Genomic DNA, 18,364 nt, shown 5'->3' on the forward strand with positions numbered 1-18,364 from the left:
GGTCCGCACCAGGAGAATCCTCACCAGGCTAACTCCCAACAGACACAACCCGCCGAGTCCCAGAGGCAAAATAACCCCGTCAACCCAGGCCACAGGGGAAATCGTGAGGGAAGTGTGCATACTATCCGGACAAGCCAGAGTCACACTCAGATAGGTAGTCACGTGTCCCAGAGGCGAAATAGTCACCAGGCCATGCAGCGAGAGATAGATGATCTGAAGAGAAAGCTACGACGAGTACAGCGAAAACGATCTCCTTCAGACTCAGACGAGTCCTCTAATGCGGATGATGCGAGTTACCGACGGAGGTCAAGGACCCCCCCAAGTGAAACCTTTTCCTACGAAAAGGAACCACGCCCTGTGCTGAAATATGAGAGCACATCCAGCAAGGGTTCGGGAAACGATGCCATGAAGAAGGCGTTGGACCAGGTTTCAAGGTCCCCCTTCACGTATAGAATTGAAGGGGCTAAGCTGCCTCGACGGTTCAACCAGCCGACATTCGCCATCTATAACGGTCGAGCAGACCCGATAGAGCATGTGAGTCAATTTAACCAAAAGATGGCGATCTACTCGCAGAATGAAGCCCTTATGTGTAAAATCTTCCCGTCTAGCTTGGGATCAATGGCGATGAGGTGGTTCAACGGCCTGAAGACAAATTCCGTAAGCTCATACAAGCAGCTCACTCGGGATTTCTGCTCCCGCTTTATCACCAACACCAGAGTCCCCAGGCCCCTCGGTTCGCTATTATCCTTATCCATGCACGAGGGAGAGACTCTGAAAGCATACTCGGATAGATACTGGGAAGTGTATAACGACCTGGATGACAACCATGATGCTGTCGCTATCAGCACATTCAAAAGCGGGCTCCCCACCGACCATGGCCTAAGGAAATCCCTCACTGGTAAACCGGTCGCCAACATTGATCAGTTGAGGGATAGGATCGACAAGTACAAAAGAGTGGAGGAAGATCAGCTGCAAGGGAGGGGAAATGAGAAGGTTATCCCCCCCAAAGCAAATGATTTCAGGTCGGAACGGCACAACCCTAGTCAGCCGAGGAGAGATTTTTCGCGACAGGCTGGGCAGAGCAACCCGCAAACAGTGAATGCCGTGTTCAGAGAGCCAGTACAACAGCTACTGGAGAAAGTAAGGGATGAGCCCTATTTCAGGTGGCCGGGAAAGATGGCTGGAGACCCTTCCAAACGTAACCAGAACCTGTACTGCCACTATCATCAGGACCATGGGCATACTACTGAGGACTGCAGGAATCTATGGAATCACCTAGATCAGTTGGTCCGAGAAGGAAAGTTACGTCACCTGCTGCACCCATCGAGTGGCCATCCCGGCCAAGCCACACAAGAGCCTCGAAAGGACGTGTCCTTAAGACCCCCCACCGGGACGATACATGTCATCCTCGCCGCACCAGGAAGAACGGGGCCACCCATCCCCAGGGTGTTAGCTGTTGATCGGCTCCCCTCTGAGGGCAGGCAAAGGGAACCCAAAAGGTCAAAATAGGGAAGCTCTTTGATACTGAGATTCTCGGATGAGGATAAGAGAGGAACTATTCAACCTCACGATGATGCCTTGGTGGTCACGCTGAGGATTGGGGGCTTCGACATGAAAAGGGTGATGGTGGATTCGGGAAGTGCAGTAGAGATAATGTACCCTGATCTATACAAGGGGCTGAACCTGAAGCCAGAAGATTTGGCAGCTTATGACTCCCCCCTTCTCAGCTTCTAGGGAAGGATTGTTACGCCCAAAGGGCAAATCCGACTACCCGTGCAGACTGGGGCGGAAGTGGTGGAGGTGAATTTTATCGTGGTCGACGCTTATTCACCCTACACCGCAATAGTTGCAAGGCCATGGATCCATGCCCTAGAGGCCGTGACCTCCACGCTTCACCAAAAAGTAAAATACCCCTCCAGAGGACAAGTAGAAGAGATCCGAGGAGATCAGGCCATATCCAGGCAATGTATGGTGGCCGCCGTCTTACATCGGCCCCATGCCGAGTCCTCGGCCCCTGAAAGTTTATAGCAATCAGCCGCCTCGGCAGAGCAAGACGATGGGCTGGCCGAGGAGATAAGGTGTGAAAGTTTAGATAGGATCGCTGTCAACGACGACCCAGAGAAGTTCTTTCAGGTCGGCTCTGAATTACCTTCTCAGGAAAAAGAGGAGCTGGTCAGATTTCTCAGAGAAAATGTTGACGTGTTCGCATGGGACGCCTACGACGCCCCGGGAGTTGATCCCAGCCTTATTTGTCACCACTTGAACGTCAACCCCTCTTCAGCTCCGAAGAAACAGCCACCCCGACGTCCTTCGAAGGAACACGTTAGTGCCGTAAGAGACGAAGTGGCGAAATTGAAAAGGGCAGAGGCTATCAAAGAGGTCTTTTATCCCGAATGGTTGGCAAACACGGTGGTGGTAAGAAAGAAGACAGGGAAGTGGAGGGTCTGCGTGGACTTCACGGACCTTAACAAGGCGTGCCCGAAGGACCCATTCCCCCTACCCCGAATCGACCGATTGGTGGATGCAACCGTGGGCCACCCTCAAATAAGCTTCCTGGACGCCTTCCAAGGCTATCATCAGATACCCCTTGCGCTGGATGACCAAGAGAAAATGGCTTTCATGACGCCCATCGGAAACTATCATTATAAGGTGATGCCGTTTGGGCTGAAGAATGCAGGCTCAACTTACCAACGGATGATGACTCGGATGTTCGAGCCACAGCTGGGCAAGATCATTGAGGTTTATATAGACGATATGGTTGTGAAGAGCAAAAGGGTTTCCGAGCACGTGAATGACCTCGGAGTAATCTTCGCTATCTTAAGAGAGCACCGGTTGTGGCTGAACGCTTCCAAATGTTCATTCGGGGTCGGGTCTGGGAAATTCCTAGGGTACATGGTCACCCACAGGGGAATAGAAGTAAGTCCCGACCAAATCAAAGCCATTAACAGCCTACAGGTTCCTCGGAATCCGAAGGAAGTGCAGAAGCTCACTGGTATGATTGCAGCGTTAAACCGGTTCATATCGCGATCAGCGGACCGATGTCGACCTTTTTACCTCCTGATAAACAAATGGAAAGGGTTTGAATGGTCGGAGGATTGTGTTCGGGCTTTCCAGCAGCTTAAGGAATACTTGTCATGACCACCCATCATGTCCAGCCCTGAGGCAGACGAGGTGCTGTTTGCGTACATCGCTGTAGCTCCCCATGCTGTGAGCTTGGTACTGGTATGGGATGATAACGGGGTGCAGCGACCGGTTTACTATGTGAGCAAATCCTTACATGAGGCTGAGGTGAGATACCTACCTCTAGAAAAGGCAATCCTGGCGATAGTACATGCCACACGGAAGCTCCCTCATTACTTTCAGGCGCATACGGTCATCGTCTTAACTCAGCTTCCCCTTCGAGCAGTGCTTCGAAGCGCTGACTACACAGGAAGGATCGCCATGTGGAGTGCGCTTTTGGGGGCCTTTGATATCAAATACATGCCTAGATCCTCCATCAAAGGTCAGGTCCTTGCAGACTTGGTAGCGGAGTTCGCCGAACCCTCTATAGAAACAGTAACCGAAAGGAAAGACATGGATGGAAGAACGGTTGGCGCAATTTCAGCAGGGGGGACCTTGCGTTGGAAGGTCTACGTGGATGGCGCGACCAACCAAAGAGGATCTGGGGTTGGAATAGTTTTAATATCGCCGGACGGTGCTGCCATTGAAAAATCATTGAGACTTGGGTTCTCGGCTACGAACAATGAAGCCGAATACGAAGCCCTACTTCAAGGAATGACGGTGGTTCAAAAATTGGGCGGAAGAATGATAGAGGTGTTCTCGGACTCCAGGTTGGTCGTTGGACAAGTGATGGGTGAGCTGGAAGCCAGAGATGCTAGAATGCAGGACTATCTAGGACAGGTCAAACGTCTACAGACGGGTTTCGAATCCTTCAATCTGACGCACATTTCCAGGAGTGTAAACACCCATGCAGACTCGCTGGCCACTCTAGCCACGTCCTCGGCGCATAATCTGCCGCGAGTGATCCTTGTTGAAAATCTAGCCCAAGCAGGTCCCATCAGCGAAAACCCAGCCCAAGTCCATCAGATCAGGAAAAGTCCCAGCTGGATGGACCCCATAAGGAACTTCCTCCAAAGCGACATCTTACCGGAGGAAAAACTAGAGGCCGAGAAAATACGTAGGAACGCTCCTCGGTTTTGGCTATCAAAGGACCACAAATTATATCGGCGCTCCTATTCTGGACCGTACCTACTCTGCGTACATCCAGAAGAGTCCGAGTCTCTACTTGAGGAGTTACATGAGGGAATTTGTGGAAGTCACACCGGAGGAAGGTCGCTGGCGCATAGGGCACTCACCCAAGGATACTGGTGGCCGAACATGCAAAGAGAGGCCCAAGAGTACGCCAAGAAGTGCGATCAGTGCCAAAGATTTGCTCCGAATATCCACCAACCCGGAGGGGTTCTCAACCCCCTCTCTAGCCCGTGGCCGTTCACGCAGTGGGGTCTTGATATTGTCAGACCTTTTCCCAAAGCCGCGGGGAACAAGCGATACATAATAGTCGGAACCGATTACTTCACTAAATGGGTGGAGGCTGAACCTTTGGCCAACATTAGGAACGTGGATGCCCAGAAATTCATCTGGAAGAACATTATCACCCGCTTCGGAACCCCACGTACACTCATTTCCGACAATGGTCTTCAATTCGACAGTAAGGGCTTTAGGGAGTATTGCCGCGAGCTTGGGATCATTAACCGATATTCCACCCCTGCCTATCCCCAAGGAAATGGGCAGGTTGAGGCCGTGAACAAGGTCATAGTAAACGGACTGAAGAAAAGGCTGGATGAGGCAAAGGGGAGATGGGTAGAAGAGCTCCCACACGTTCTATGGACCTATCGGACAACGCCACGGCGGTCAACCGGTGAGACCCCCTTTTCATTGACTTATGGGGCAGAGGCCGTGCTCCCAATCGAGAACAACTTTCCCACGCTAAGATCTATCTCGTTTACCCCAGACGGTAACGATGAGTTGTTGGGAAGAAGTCTAGACTTAGCCGAGGAAAGAAGGGAAAAAACAACGATTCATATGGCCTATTATCACCAGAAGCTGAGGCAGGGATATGATGCCAATGTTAAACTACGACCCCTCGGTCCAGGCGATCTCGTGATGAGGAAGGTTCTCGGCAGCGCAAAGAACCCCTCTTGGGGCAAGTTGGGACCCAATTGGGAAGGACCGTACCGTATAACGTCCGTAGCCGGGATAGGCGCCTACTATCTAGAAGATTTGGATGAAAAAGCTGTACCTTGACCATGGAATGTAAATAACCTCAGAAGATATTATTATTAATGAAAATGGCTTCGCCCACATTTTGTTTCGTGACTATCCACTGCTTGCTGGTCTACATGACAATTTTTATAAGTTTTAAACAGAACCTAAGTCCTGCATGGATCCTCGGACCACAGACTTAGGGGAAATTAATACTTAAGGCAACTATTCATAGTTTTAAACAGAACCTAAGTCCTGCATGGCTCCTCGGACCACAGACTTAGGGGAAATTATTACTCATGACAATTTTTATAAGTTTTAAACAGAACCTAAGTCCTGCATGGCTCCTCGGACCACAGACTTAGGGGAAATTAATACTTAAGGCAACTATTCATAGTTTTAAACAGAACCTAAGTCCTGCATGGCTCCTCGGACCACAGACTTAGGGGAAATTATTACTCATGACAATTTTTATAAGTTTTAAACAGAACCTAAGTCCTGCATGGCTCCTCGGACCACAGACTTAGGGGAAATTAATACTTAAGGCAACTATTCATAAGTTTTAAACAGAACCTAAGTCCTGCATGGCTCCTCGGACCACAGACTTAGGGGAAATTAATTACTCATGACAATTTTTATAAGTTTTAAACAGAACCTAAGTCCTGCATGGCTCCTCGGACCACAACTTAGGGGAAATTATTACTTAAGGCAACTATTTATAAGTTTTAAACAGAACCTAAGTCCTGCATGGCTCCTCGGACCACAGACTTAGGGGAAATTAATACTTAAGGCAACTATTCATAAGTTTTAAACAGAACCTAAGTCCTGCATGGCTCCTCGGACCACAGACTTAGGGGAAATTATTACTTATGATAGATTGGGAGATTATTACTTAAAGGAAATCATTTTAATGCGCAGCCCACAAACCCATTTTATTTTAACCGTTTACCCGTATCTACATCGTTGCAAGTGTTTAAAGAAGAGCGCTACTGACATACATCCATAGTAAGCAAAACTAACATTTTATATTAATATTCCGAGTACATTAGAAAGAGAGGTCCTTACAAAAGAATGGAAAAATAGGACGACTTTCATTTAAAAAAAAAGGGGGAAAGAGTACAAAGAACAAAAGCCTAAAAGGCTAAGCCTTAGCAGGAGGATCTTCTTTCTGCTCGGGCTGAGGAGGAGGAACCTCGATGGTAGAGTCTGCGGCGGGATCCTTCGCCATATCAGGCACAAGGACGGCATCAAGCGCCGCCAAGTCCTGCTCTAAAGCCACTTGGGCGTCATCAGGATTCTCTCGGATCTCCTGAGGATAGAAGATGTTCTCGGGCAGTCTTAGTGCCGAATCCGCAGGAACTCCTGCAGCATCGAGAGCATGAGCCCATGAAGTACTGCAGTAATCCCTGCACACCTCTGGGATCTCCTCGGATAGCCTGGCCTCCGTCTCTTCGGCCCCGAGCTGGCGAGCAGCATTCTTCTCAGCCTCTGTAGCCTCTCGGATCAGCTGGGCCTCCTCTTTGACCCGCCTCAGCTCATCCTCGACCTTTTGCAGGGCAGTCTTGAGATCCTGCACTGCCTGCCTCTCGGTGGCGAAGTTAATCTGTGTCGAGTACAGCTCTTTGCGCTGGTCCTCCGCCTGGGTCTCGGCACTCTTCAAACCAGCCTCTGCACTTTTGCGCCGGTTCTCCGACTCCTTGAACTCGTCCGTGAGTTTAAGGTGATCGTGCTTGAGGGACCCCAAGGTTTTCTCCATCTCCGTCCGAGCCAGGGTCTCAGCCTCAGCCCGATTACGGTTACCTCGGCAGAATTCCTCAGCAACAAATACCTGCTGAATAATCTACGAACGAAACAAGAGTGCTTTAAAAAAAAAGAAAAAAATATAACAAGGTCAAAAAAAAAAATTAATGAAACAGTAGAAGGATTACTTACCATCGCGAGATCCCTTTTAAGGGATAGGAAGATCTCGGGCTGAGAGAACCGCCTATAAGCCTCCATGTCCCGAGGAAGGAGTAGGGGTTGCTCTAAGGCCTCGGCCACGTACCCAGCTCGGCCTCGGTTGTACTCTCTGACCGAAGCATTGTAGGGGATGGCAACCCCATCCAGCTCCAACTTGGGGCTCCATACACGCGAGGTAGCACGTACCTCCGCAAGGCTCTCCTCGTCCCGACTCTCCGAGGAGTTGCCCCTTCTGCTCCTTGGTGCCCGAGCAGTCTTTTGCTGCTTGGTCGGCTGAGCAGCCACCTCACCCTCCTCAAGGGTGTCAACCGGCCTCTTCTTCTTCAGGTCCGGATTAACCTTAAGACCAGGTTCCGAAGTGCCCTGAGGGACCACAGGAGGAAGGGTTTTGACTTATGGTGGAGGTGGTCCCTTCGATGACTGACCCTTCGATGACTGACCTTTCCCTCGGGAGTCCATCAGCTCCTTTAGAGATTTTCCCTTTCCTGCCATGGGCTCTGTCTCTTCGTCCGAAGTATCGTCCGAGTAGATAATGAGGGAAGGAACGCCAACTGCAGAATGTCGGTCCCGCTCTCCTTCGGGATCGGAAAGTTCCACCAAGGGGGTTTGCTGAACCTCCTCCTCAAAATGAAACTCGTCTATCTCTTCCTCAAGGGAAAGACGAGATGATTCAGCTTCCTCTTCAACCTGAACGGCAACACCAGGCTCGTTTGGCGGAGGTAGCTGCTCTGCTAAGTAGGGATTTCTAACACCGGGCAACACAACTGGTGGCAGATCGTGTTCAGCTAGGAACCCGTCCTTGGACACGTCGATCCTAGCCAACGTCGGACTGCCAGCCCTTATAGCGTGACCGATAGCCTGGAAAGAGCTGCTCAGAGGTTGATAGCCCAGAACTAGATGGGCCGCACGCAACTGTCCGTCCTTGGAAACGTAAATCTCCGACCTAAGAAGGTAGTTCAACGCTGGCACGTTCACAAAGTTTAGCCGAGGAGCGATGTGAACTTTATCTGCAAACAACCAAGAAAAGTGGGGTTAGTGCATGAAATTTTTCAATTACAAAGAAAGCAAGAAAAATAAACCCTCAATACTAAATCCTTTCCCAAAAAGGACCGATCCTAAAAACGCCGCACCTGGGTTTCTTGCCCGAGTTGGACAATGAATACCGTCGAACCACTCCCCAGAAACAATAAGGAAGTCATTCTTCACGGTCTTATTGGATATTGGGAGACAAGAGATCAACCTAACGTCCTCGTTCCGGGATTTAAGATAATACCCCTCATCCCCGAGGCGGTGACATTCGTACAAATAAGCCACATCGTGCCAAGTAAGGCCTAGATTCATCCGCTCGTCTAAGACATTTACACAACCTAGTATCTTGAACATATTCGGAGTACACTAATACGGCGTCAACCTATGGTTGAACAGGTATTCCCTTGTAATCCTACGCATGGGAAGTGTCATCCCTCCCTCTATGAAAGCAATCATGGGGATAACGACTTCTCCCTCACCTCTATCTGTCAATACTCCTTCAAGAGGACAGTACTGCAGCCCAACCCCCGGGGGAATGTGGTATTTAGCCCTAAAGGCCTCCATAGCGGCTGGAGTTTTTACTAATTTCTCAAATCTACCCATCTGAACTGAACTGGGGAAACGAAAGTAAAGACTGAGAAGAAAAGTAGAGTCCGAGGAGGGAATTGAAACGGCGAGATGAACGAAATGTACTGGTACCTTCACAAAACGCTCGATGGGACGCCTGGAAATCTCTCTTGGACGAAACGCTTCACAAAAACCGGCTACGGTGGCGTAACGGACGCAAGTGTTCGTATATCTCTGGGATTCGATGGAGTTCTCTGGAATCCTTTGAGGTTTATGAAACGTAGATAAAAAGAAGGAACTGAACCCCTCTGGCGTCTTATAAAGTCGGGAGGAGAGAGAAAAGATCACTCCTGCCTAAAAATACGAGAAGAAACGATGGTCGTTCGATCCACGCCACACCGTTGGATGAAGGGAACATAACGCCTCCAGAAGTTAATGGCCGCGCCTCGTAAATTGTAGCGCGTCAAAAGTAACGGTCCGCACGCGCGCCCCAAGCTCTCCTTATTTCCATCCTCTCACTAACATCAAAACCCCGCTTTTCTCCTCGGAAGGAGATAAAAAAACCGGAGTTTTGAGGGGCTATTGTGGGGCCCGACCCAAAAATAATGGGCTATTCCGAATTCAGGCCCGTCCGAGGAGTGTCCTGTCCGAAGAGAAACCACATATGAAGCACTACTCAATCCTAATAACGCCAAGGAAACCTGTCCGAGGAGTAATTCCTCCTCGGACATCACGAAGCCCAGACGAGGAACTCTCCCCAGCCATTTCAGTTCATCCTCCCAACATATAAAATGAATAAAATCCAAAATATCTCATGGAAAGCTGCCACCACCACATTAATTGCGCCCCAACCACCCTCTTGGCCGCATTAATGAGGAAAAGACCCCTAAACAGTACCACCTTGGCCTCTGCAACTCACAAAGGGAGTGATGAGGGCGTCTGATGGGACAGGTGCTCAAGTAGATGCTTAGATGATCAACAGGTGTAAGGTTGAGATGAGAGGAGGGGAACTATATAATATAATGGAGTCCCTCAAAGAGAGAGACAGAGAAACTGTATTCGGAACTAAAGAAATAAAATCACACGTAGGAGATCCATTTCTTGTGTTTTTATTTTCTGCAACAATACTGTCCATGTATCAGACCGAAGAGGCTCACTGAGGCTAAGTTCTTTGACCCATCCTCTACAAATATTCATTGTGGGTTGCGCCTTGGGCCAAGGCCTGATCAATAAGATTTGGGCCAGGAAAATCGTGCAACTACATATATATATATATATATATATATATATATATAATTTGACAATTTTTAAAGAACCCTTGTCATTTTTGCCCCCCCATACTTGGATTATATATATATATATATAGATTGTGAACCAAAAATTGGACTATCTCCAATTCATCCATAGTGTCATCTAAGTCTAGAAAGGTTGTCCCAATACAAGAAGATCGTTCAAGTGCAAGAAGGTTTTCCAGCATAGAAGCACCTGGATGACCTCCCAACACTTAGAAATTCTCAGGGAAAATTTCTATCCAAAAGCTTACGATTCAGACCATGTTCTACTATTTTGAAGGATGAGCAAAATCCTTATTCATCGCTCCAACTTCCCACTAAGTACTTAACTTCTGATAGTAGTTGTGGAAGTTAAGTTTGAACCTTTTAACTTCCATCTACATTGATAAAGTTACTAAACAAGTAACCACTCCAAAGTTCACTATAAAAGGACTTAGCCATATCAAATGAAAGTAAGTTTTCACCACTCCTAAAATTGGAATTCTTGAATTCTAGAGAGAAAACTAACTTAAGCATCAGAAGGTTCTTGGTCGGTTCACCCCAATCACCTTTGATCTTGTGTTTCTTTCTTTTCAGGCCTTCTAAGCAACCACAAGTCCATTAAAACCTAGAGCATTCAACCTACTAATTTTCTATGTATCATTAGTTGGCGCCATCTGTGGGAAAGTTGAATTTGTGTTTTGCAATTTATCTTTCTTTGAAAAAAGGCTATATGGTCTGGACAAGGTCAATGGCCACTAGTCTAGGCCACCAGGAGAGTGGAAACGCTTCCAGCCATCCCAATCGCGCTCACCAATCTGCACCTATTGTACAACCACCTTTCGTCCAACAAATGCAGTCCATGGCAGCCACCATGGCAGAGCTAACCCGTTAGAATCAGGAGTTAACTTGGAGATCAATCAACGTTATGAATAGTGAGTGGAAAGGCAAGCTTAGAGTCAAGAAGTTAGAGAAGGAGAAAATGTTGAGCATGAAAACCACTCAAGGGGTACTGCTTCATGTAGGGTACCACACTTGGAAAAGGAGATGGATCAAATGAGGAGAGCCATGGACGAAATGAGGGAAAATATGAGAAGGACGAATCATGTAAATGATTTAATTCATTGAATTGATTCCCCTTTCATAGCGTCCATCAATAGTCATCCCTTACCTTCCAAGTTCAAGATGTTTGCATTGGGCTCATATGATGGAACGCGTGACCCATGTGATCACATTGCTACCTTCAAGGGGTTTCAGACGAGATAATGTGTAGGGTCTTCCCAACCACCCTTAAGGGACCAGCACGAGTGTGGTTTAGTAAGATACCTCCAAACATCGTTAGTTCTTTTAAGGAGTTGAGTAAGTTGTTCGTCAATAACTTCATTGGAGGTAAAAGGCATAAGCGCTCCCCGTCCAACCTATTGACTATAAAGCAAGGAGATAATAAAAGTTTACGGTCCTTTATCACCCGTTTCAACAGAGAAGCTTTGACGATGAACAAGATGGATGATAAGCTGCTGTTAGCAGCCTTCCACAATAAAGTTAGTTTTGATTTATTCATCCACAAGCTTTATGATCAAGAACCACAGACCATGGCTGAACTCGTCCATTCAGCCCAAAGCTTCATGAATGCAGAAGATACGATCATTGCCAAGAAAAGGTAGAAAGCAGAGCGAATGGAAGTGGAGCTCCCACATCATTATGAACGAAGCCCTTGTCCAAAAAAGACCTGGACAGAAGAGAAAAGGAATCGAGACAACAAGAAGGCAGGTTCGTCTTCACGGAGAAGTCAGCATTACACGCCCTTGAATGTTCCACTTGATCAAGTGCTTATGCAGATCAAGGATGACCCATCCTTGAATTGGCTAGAGAAGATTAAGGAAGACCCTAATAAGTGTAATAAGAACAAATATTGCCGCTTCTATAGAGATCACGGGCATAACACAAATGAATGCTATGATTTGAAGCAGGAGATTGGGAATCTTATCAGGCAAGGAAAGTTGAGGAATTTTCTTGGACCAGATCATAAGGACGAGAAATTAAAGGGAAAAATAGAAGAGCCACCACGTCCCCCACTTGGAGAAATAAGAGTTATTGTAGGTGAAACTTTAATAGGAAAATCTTCCAAGTCAAGAAAGACCTACTTGAAGGTGGTACAGAACATCCAACTCTCTGGATGACCACCAAGGACGAAGGGGGTAAACGAGTAGGCTATCACCTTCACAAACGAAGATGCTAGAAAGGTCCATCATTCACATGAAAATGCAATTGTCATAACTTTGCTCATTGCATACTACATAACTAGAAGGGCGTTGATAGAAAATGGGAGTTCAGCATATATCCTAAATTATCCCGCCTACTAGTAGATAAGGCTTGGAAGAGATCAACTTCTTCTAGTGAACTCACCCTTAGTTGGATTCGAAGGAATGAAGGTACAACCAGTGGGCACTATTACTCTACCCATCGTGGTAGGGGTGTATCCACATCAGATAGCTAAAGAAGTAAATTTCCACATTGTAGATTGTTTATCTTCTTACAATGACATCATTGGAAGACTAGCTTTGAATAATTGGAAGGTTGTGACATCAACCTACCACCTATTTGTTAAGTTTCCAACAAATTACGGAATTGGACAAATTCAAGGAGATCAATTAGCAGCTAGAGAATGCTACTTAGCCATGTTGGCTACAGATGAGTATGTGCAGACAATGAACATAGAAGAAAGAAAGGCTGCTACAGAACCCACTGAAGTACTAGAAGATGTTCCTCTAGACGAAAGTAACCTTGAGAGGTTTACAGAATTGGAACAAGCATGGAAGAGAGGACGAAGAAAGACCTTGTCTAGTTCTTAAGGAAAAGCATTAATGTTTTAGCGTGGAATCATGAAGACATGTCGGGTATTGACCCAAGTGTTATTACCTATCGTCGAAATGTGTATCCTTCCTCCAAGCCTATCTGTCAGAAGAAAAAGGTCTTTGCTCCTGAACGAGATAATGCTATCAAGGAAGAGGTCCAGAAGTTAACCATCGCAGAGTTTATTCGGGAAGTTTATTACTCAAATTGGTTAGCTAATGTGGTGATGTTCAAGAAGGCTAATGGTAAATGGAGGATGTGTGTAGACTTCACCGATTTAAACAAGGCTTACCCCAAGGATAGCTATCCATTGCCATGTATTGACCTTCTAGTAGACTTAATAGCAGGTCATCAATTGTTAAACTTTATGGATGACTTCTCGATTTATAACCAGATAAGGATGGATGAGGCAAATCAAGAGAAGACATTCTTCATTACTAGTTAAGGCCTGTTTTGCTACAAAGTGATGTCCTTTGGTCTGAAGAACGCGGGGGCAACTTATCAGAGGCTAGTCAATCATATGTTTCATCCACAGATAGGACAGAATGTAGAAGTGTACATGGATGACATGTTGGTGAAAAGCTTGGATGAGAAAAAGCACCTGTATGACCTTTAAGAGACTTTTGACACGCTCAGACGATATAATATGAAGTTGAATCCAAGCAAGTGTACCTTTGGGGTTTCGTCAGGAAAGTTCCTAGGATTTATGGTTTCTCACAAGGGAATCAAAGCAAATCCTGATAAGATCCAAGCAATACTGGACATGGAGCCACCAAAAAAAATCAAGGAAGTCTAGTCTCTCACTAGATGAGTTGCAGCCCTTAACAGGTTTATGTGTGTATATAATAAAAAAGCATGTGTATATATGTGTGTGTGGGTTTTGTCTTAATAAATATATTAGTACTGCAACTCCCCCCCCGCGAAACAAAAATTTCTGACTTTACCCCTAGAGACAAGCATGGCGGTGACGGAATCATGGTGAATCAACAGTTTAGGGTTGTATTGGTGTGTGGGAGTATTGGTGTACATGTATGTGTGTGTGTGTGTTGAGAGAGAGAGAGAGAGAGAGAGAGAGAGAGAGAGAGAGAGAGAGAGAGAGAGAGAGAGAGAGAGAGAGAGGTTAGTAGATTTAGTAATCTAATCTACTAATATTGGAAGAATCTTGACTCTTGAACAGTAGAGATCCAAGTGGACCAATCTTTTGAAAATGTCAAATTAGTCATAGCCATATCAACAGATTTGACATAAAACTCGACTCCAGTTTCAAAAAGGCTACTTTTCGATATAAGTTTAAAATAGTTCTATTTGGTCAAATAATTGTCCAACTAGATAACTGAGCAAAAATTATCTAAGGTAGATGCGATGGCAATTGCTTTCCACCAGAAAAATGACATGTCGATGGCTTAAATAAGTCAGGGAATTAGTCTCCAGAAAAATATATGGGGTAAAAATAAAATCGCCTAGAAATCATTTCTCTCAAACCAAGTAAAAGTGGAAGTTTTATGCAGAACTTTTAAATACTCAGATATGATAATTTTGGATTTATCCAAGCATCATGCAATGACTTCAATTTCCTTCCTCCCATAATACTTTGTGTGCGTTTGGATTGGGATGGAAAATTAAAATTATTTTACTATTCAGCTTATTTTTTCTACTATTCATGGGTTTTATTGTACTTTTTGGTACTATTTATAAGTCATACTGTACTATTTCAACTAATTTTTACCTTTATCTACAATACTTCAGTAATAAGTTTTCAGTTTCAGCAAAATAAGCGGTATCCAAACACACCCTTTATATATTATATTTCATTTTTTTTTTTTTTTTGCAATATAAGGCAAATACATTGAAGCAAACTCTCCATTATTGATATTTATAGTACGTACTGCTCATCTCTAAGACATTGAAACACATCATGCTTCCAAAGTCTCTATGTTGATCATGGTACTAACAACAAGCTTAATATTATTTCTTGCCTATAGATAATAGAAATTCACAAGCTTAATTTGATTTCTTGAAATGATAAATTTGGATATTTTCAACATTAAGTTTTTGGAAATTACTGCGCTTTCTGGTGGTTATAAACTTGCCCCAATTGTATGCCTTATATTTTGCAGGGTTTTGCTCATTTGTTAGCTCCTCTAAGGGCTTGACCATGGTGTAGTGTGCCGGGTTGAAGATAAATGGAAGAGAGAACCTTTCCCTCTCTGAGTTAACCATCACCCTGTGCTCCACACTCTCATACTTGTCATTGCTCCAAACCTAAAAAACATTTCCATTCTAAGTGAAACTGGCCAACTACGAAAACCTCCAAGTACATACCAATTTTAATAAGGGAATAGTAGTATTAATTTTATATTTTTCATCCATACATGCATATATGGATAACACTGAGAAAAAAGTGATATACTAACATTACTCATATACTTGGATTTGGATATTGTATTTTCTTCTTTTAATTAATAAAGATAATTTGGATATTGAAGACAAAAATGTTATAGACTTGGACTTCCAGATTTTCAAAGTATATATGGACTTTGCTCATTACTTCTTTCTTGGGTTTCTCAGTCAGTTTTACCTCTAGTCATTGGTACTTGAAAGCAAGTTTGGCTATTAACAAAAATATGAATGATTGTACTATACAAAGTTAAAAATTTGGAATTGTTACCTGAATAATGTCACCAACATTGATGATATAAGCATCTGGGGTGGGTTTGACCCGAACCCACTCTCCATCTGTTTTCTGCTTCACTTCCAATCCTCCAACATCATCTTGAGCAAGGATGGTTAAGGCACCAGCATCCTTGTGCCGACCGACACCAAGCGCTAACTCAGGAGTAGGGCAAGGTGGATAGTGATTTACTCGCATGAAGCTGGTCTGATCTTTGAAGAAGCCATGGAACCTATCTGCTGGCAAGTCTAGGGATAGAGCAATAAGTTCCAATAACTTGTAAGCTAGTTTTACCATCTCTTGACCATACTCTTGGCATGTCTCCCTGGATAGTGGTCAAAGAAACCCATCAGATCACATAGATTAAACCCCTTGAATTGGGCTTCAAACTAGATCACAATTCTTGATAGATTAATCTCAATTCTAATTCAATTACAGAGGGTCCTCCCAAATAATAGTTATGCAGACACATTCATATGTTACTATTACTAACATGTTAACCTTAGGAATTAGGACACAATAGTCCTATAATAATGATTTCTATATATTAATTATTGTTAAAAACCTTACCTTAATTCGGGAGGGTACTCAGGCCACTGATTATTCCATTCAGTGACTTCCTTGTCATCAGGCTCATGCGAGGCAGGGACTATAGTGGGTTCCTCTATAGTAAAATCAAAGACTTCTTTCCAGTCCCTAACATTCTTGGTATGTTCTGTGTCAAAGTAACCTGTCACCTCCTTCTCATTCCTCCTCACCTTCCTCTTCTCCTCCAAACTCTGCGCAAAGAATTTTCTCGAGGCACCATCAATCTTCTGGCGCTTCTCCAAAGGCACCCCATGATTGATCACCTGGAAGAATCCCCAGTCCTTGCATGCATTGCCTACCTCTTTAACAAGGCCTTCAAATTCAATGGCGGAAACATTGTTGGAGGAGCGTATTGGAGACAGATCGATTAGTGGGACACCTTTGCCTTCTATGTAGGAGATTCTTGGCCTGTGTTCAGGTTCTTGGATGAAAGCTGGATCAACCTCTCCCATAGTAATTGGTGGATGATTTTTTTACTGCTCAAAGTGATTGGTTTAATTTCTGCGTGTTTCACTGTTTTGTAAGAATGGGTGTGGTGGTGAAGGTAGGTTTTTTTTTTTTTAAATTTTTTTTTTAACTTTTATAGTGTGAGGTTGAGTTTTTTGTACATTGAACTTGGACGAGTTTTTGGTTTTGTACGAAGAGATTAGAACTAAGGTATCTGATTTTATATGCTTACTGTTTTTCTTAGGTTGTGACGTTTGCGCTTGCATGGCTGAGTTGATTTGTTCTATCCCTAGGATATTTTCCCTTTTGGCAATAAACATCGGCTACCAAAGTTATCGTTTTTTATTGTTGTGGTCGGGGCGGCTTTGCAACTTAGGCAGCTATTGTTAAAGTAGTGTTAAGTTTATAATATTTTTATAATAATTTTATAATAAATTATAAATTGTTAGTATTTATTGATTCTAATTTGAACATACAATTGAAATTATTTTTTTACTCTACTAATAACAATTTATAACAATCTGTCATTTAAGATTTGTGGTGAAAGTGTTTAAATGCAATTATAACAGATATTGTATAAGAAAAAAAGATATAATTTTATGAATGTTACTAATTTTTATAATTTATTATCATATGGCTTAAATAAAAATCAATATTTACACTATTAATGTTCAACCTTTGATCAAACTTCAATTTACTCTCTTTTTGGTAAATAACCTCAATTTAATCTCAAAAACTTGAAGCTCTAAATTTTTCATATTTTGTTGAGAGCCTTGTAGTTAACTAATTAATATTTATTGATGAGTTCAAGAGATTCAAGTTTAAATCCTCTCTTTCCCCATTATAACTATCAAATTATATATATATATATATTATAACTATCAAATTTTATATATATATATATATATATATATAAAAAAAAGGTTTTACCATGTACTTTGATAGTTTGTTTCTTAAATATATAAGTTGCAGAGTAGGAATGTTTTAGTGTGATGAAAGACATCACGTGATTTCCTTTTTTTGTGTAAACGCTTTGATATAAACATTGACATGTTAGCTAAGTACCGAGCAAAAACGTTTTCTCTGTCGCTAGTGAAAGTTTGGGTTTCCCAACTTCTCCTAGGCTGAGAAAGAGCCGGTCCTTTCCTTTGAAGGCTAGTCAGTCCCTGTTAGCCACCATTTGGTTGCTACAGGCTAGCTGGTTGGTTTTTCTTGTAGGGGTCTTGGGAAACACTTTATTTCTTTTGCTTCATGGAGGAGATTACGGTGGAGTGGAATAAGATGTCTCTGCAGGGACCGGAGGAGGATAAGTTTGATCTCTGATTTGATATGGGGTCAAAGGAATTCATCCTGGCTGCAAAGTTTTACACAAAAAGGGTCCTTAATGTTGATGTTGTAGCTCGTAATTTCTCTCAACTATGGTGTACTCAGAATGGATTTAAGATTCTACCTTTCCAGTCAAAAAAAAAAAAAAAAAAAAGAATGGATTTAAGATTAAGGATCAAAGTAACCATATTGTTCTTTTCATCTTCAAAAATAAGTTTGATTGTGACAGAATTTTTTCCTCTCAGTCCTGGAGTTCTGATAAATTTTTAGTGGTTTTTCAGAGGTACGATAATAGCACCCACATCCGAAATCTAAACTATGAGAGGGTTCCTTTATGGGTGAAAGTATACGATATCTCGATCAGTTTCATGAATAAAACGGTGGCTAAAGG

General features: G+C 43.9%; 1 protein-coding gene across 1 annotated transcript; it reads right to left on the reverse strand.

Annotated features, from left to right (window-relative positions):
• Positions 1-14,942: 14,942 nt before the first annotated feature.
• On the reverse strand, positions 14,943-16,652 carry LOC115967317 (protein DMR6-LIKE OXYGENASE 2-like). The gene is made up of 3 exons (XM_031086392.1): positions 16,183-16,652; positions 15,610-15,937; positions 14,943-15,203 (listed from the first exon to the last, which is right to left on the reverse strand). Exons 1-3 carry the CDS (start codon positions 16,650-16,652, stop codon positions 14,943-14,945), a joined length of 1,059 nt encoding a protein of 352 aa, XP_030942252.1.
• Positions 16,653-18,364: the final 1,712 nt, after the last annotated feature.

The sequence above is a fragment of the Quercus lobata genome, chromosome 11 (genome assembly GCF_001633185.2).
Source record: "Quercus lobata isolate SW786 chromosome 11, ValleyOak3.0 Primary Assembly, whole genome shotgun sequence".
NCBI classification, from domain to species: domain Eukaryota; kingdom Viridiplantae; phylum Streptophyta; class Magnoliopsida; order Fagales; family Fagaceae; genus Quercus; species Quercus lobata.

Bases quoted from the DNA above. Each gene is read 5' to 3' on its own strand.
- LOC115967317 (XM_031086392.1), bottom strand. From the start codon at position 16,652: ATGGGAGAGGTTGATCCAGCTTTCATCCAAGAACCTGAACACAGGCCA. The intron at 15,938-16,182 runs GTAAGGTTTTTA...ACCACTATCCAG, and splicing joins GAGTACCCTCCCGAATTAAG to GGAGACATGCCAAGAGTATG. The intron at 15,204-15,609 runs GTAACAATTCCA...AATGTTTTTTAG, and splicing joins ATGTTGGTGACATTATTCAG to GTTTGGAGCAATGACAAGTA.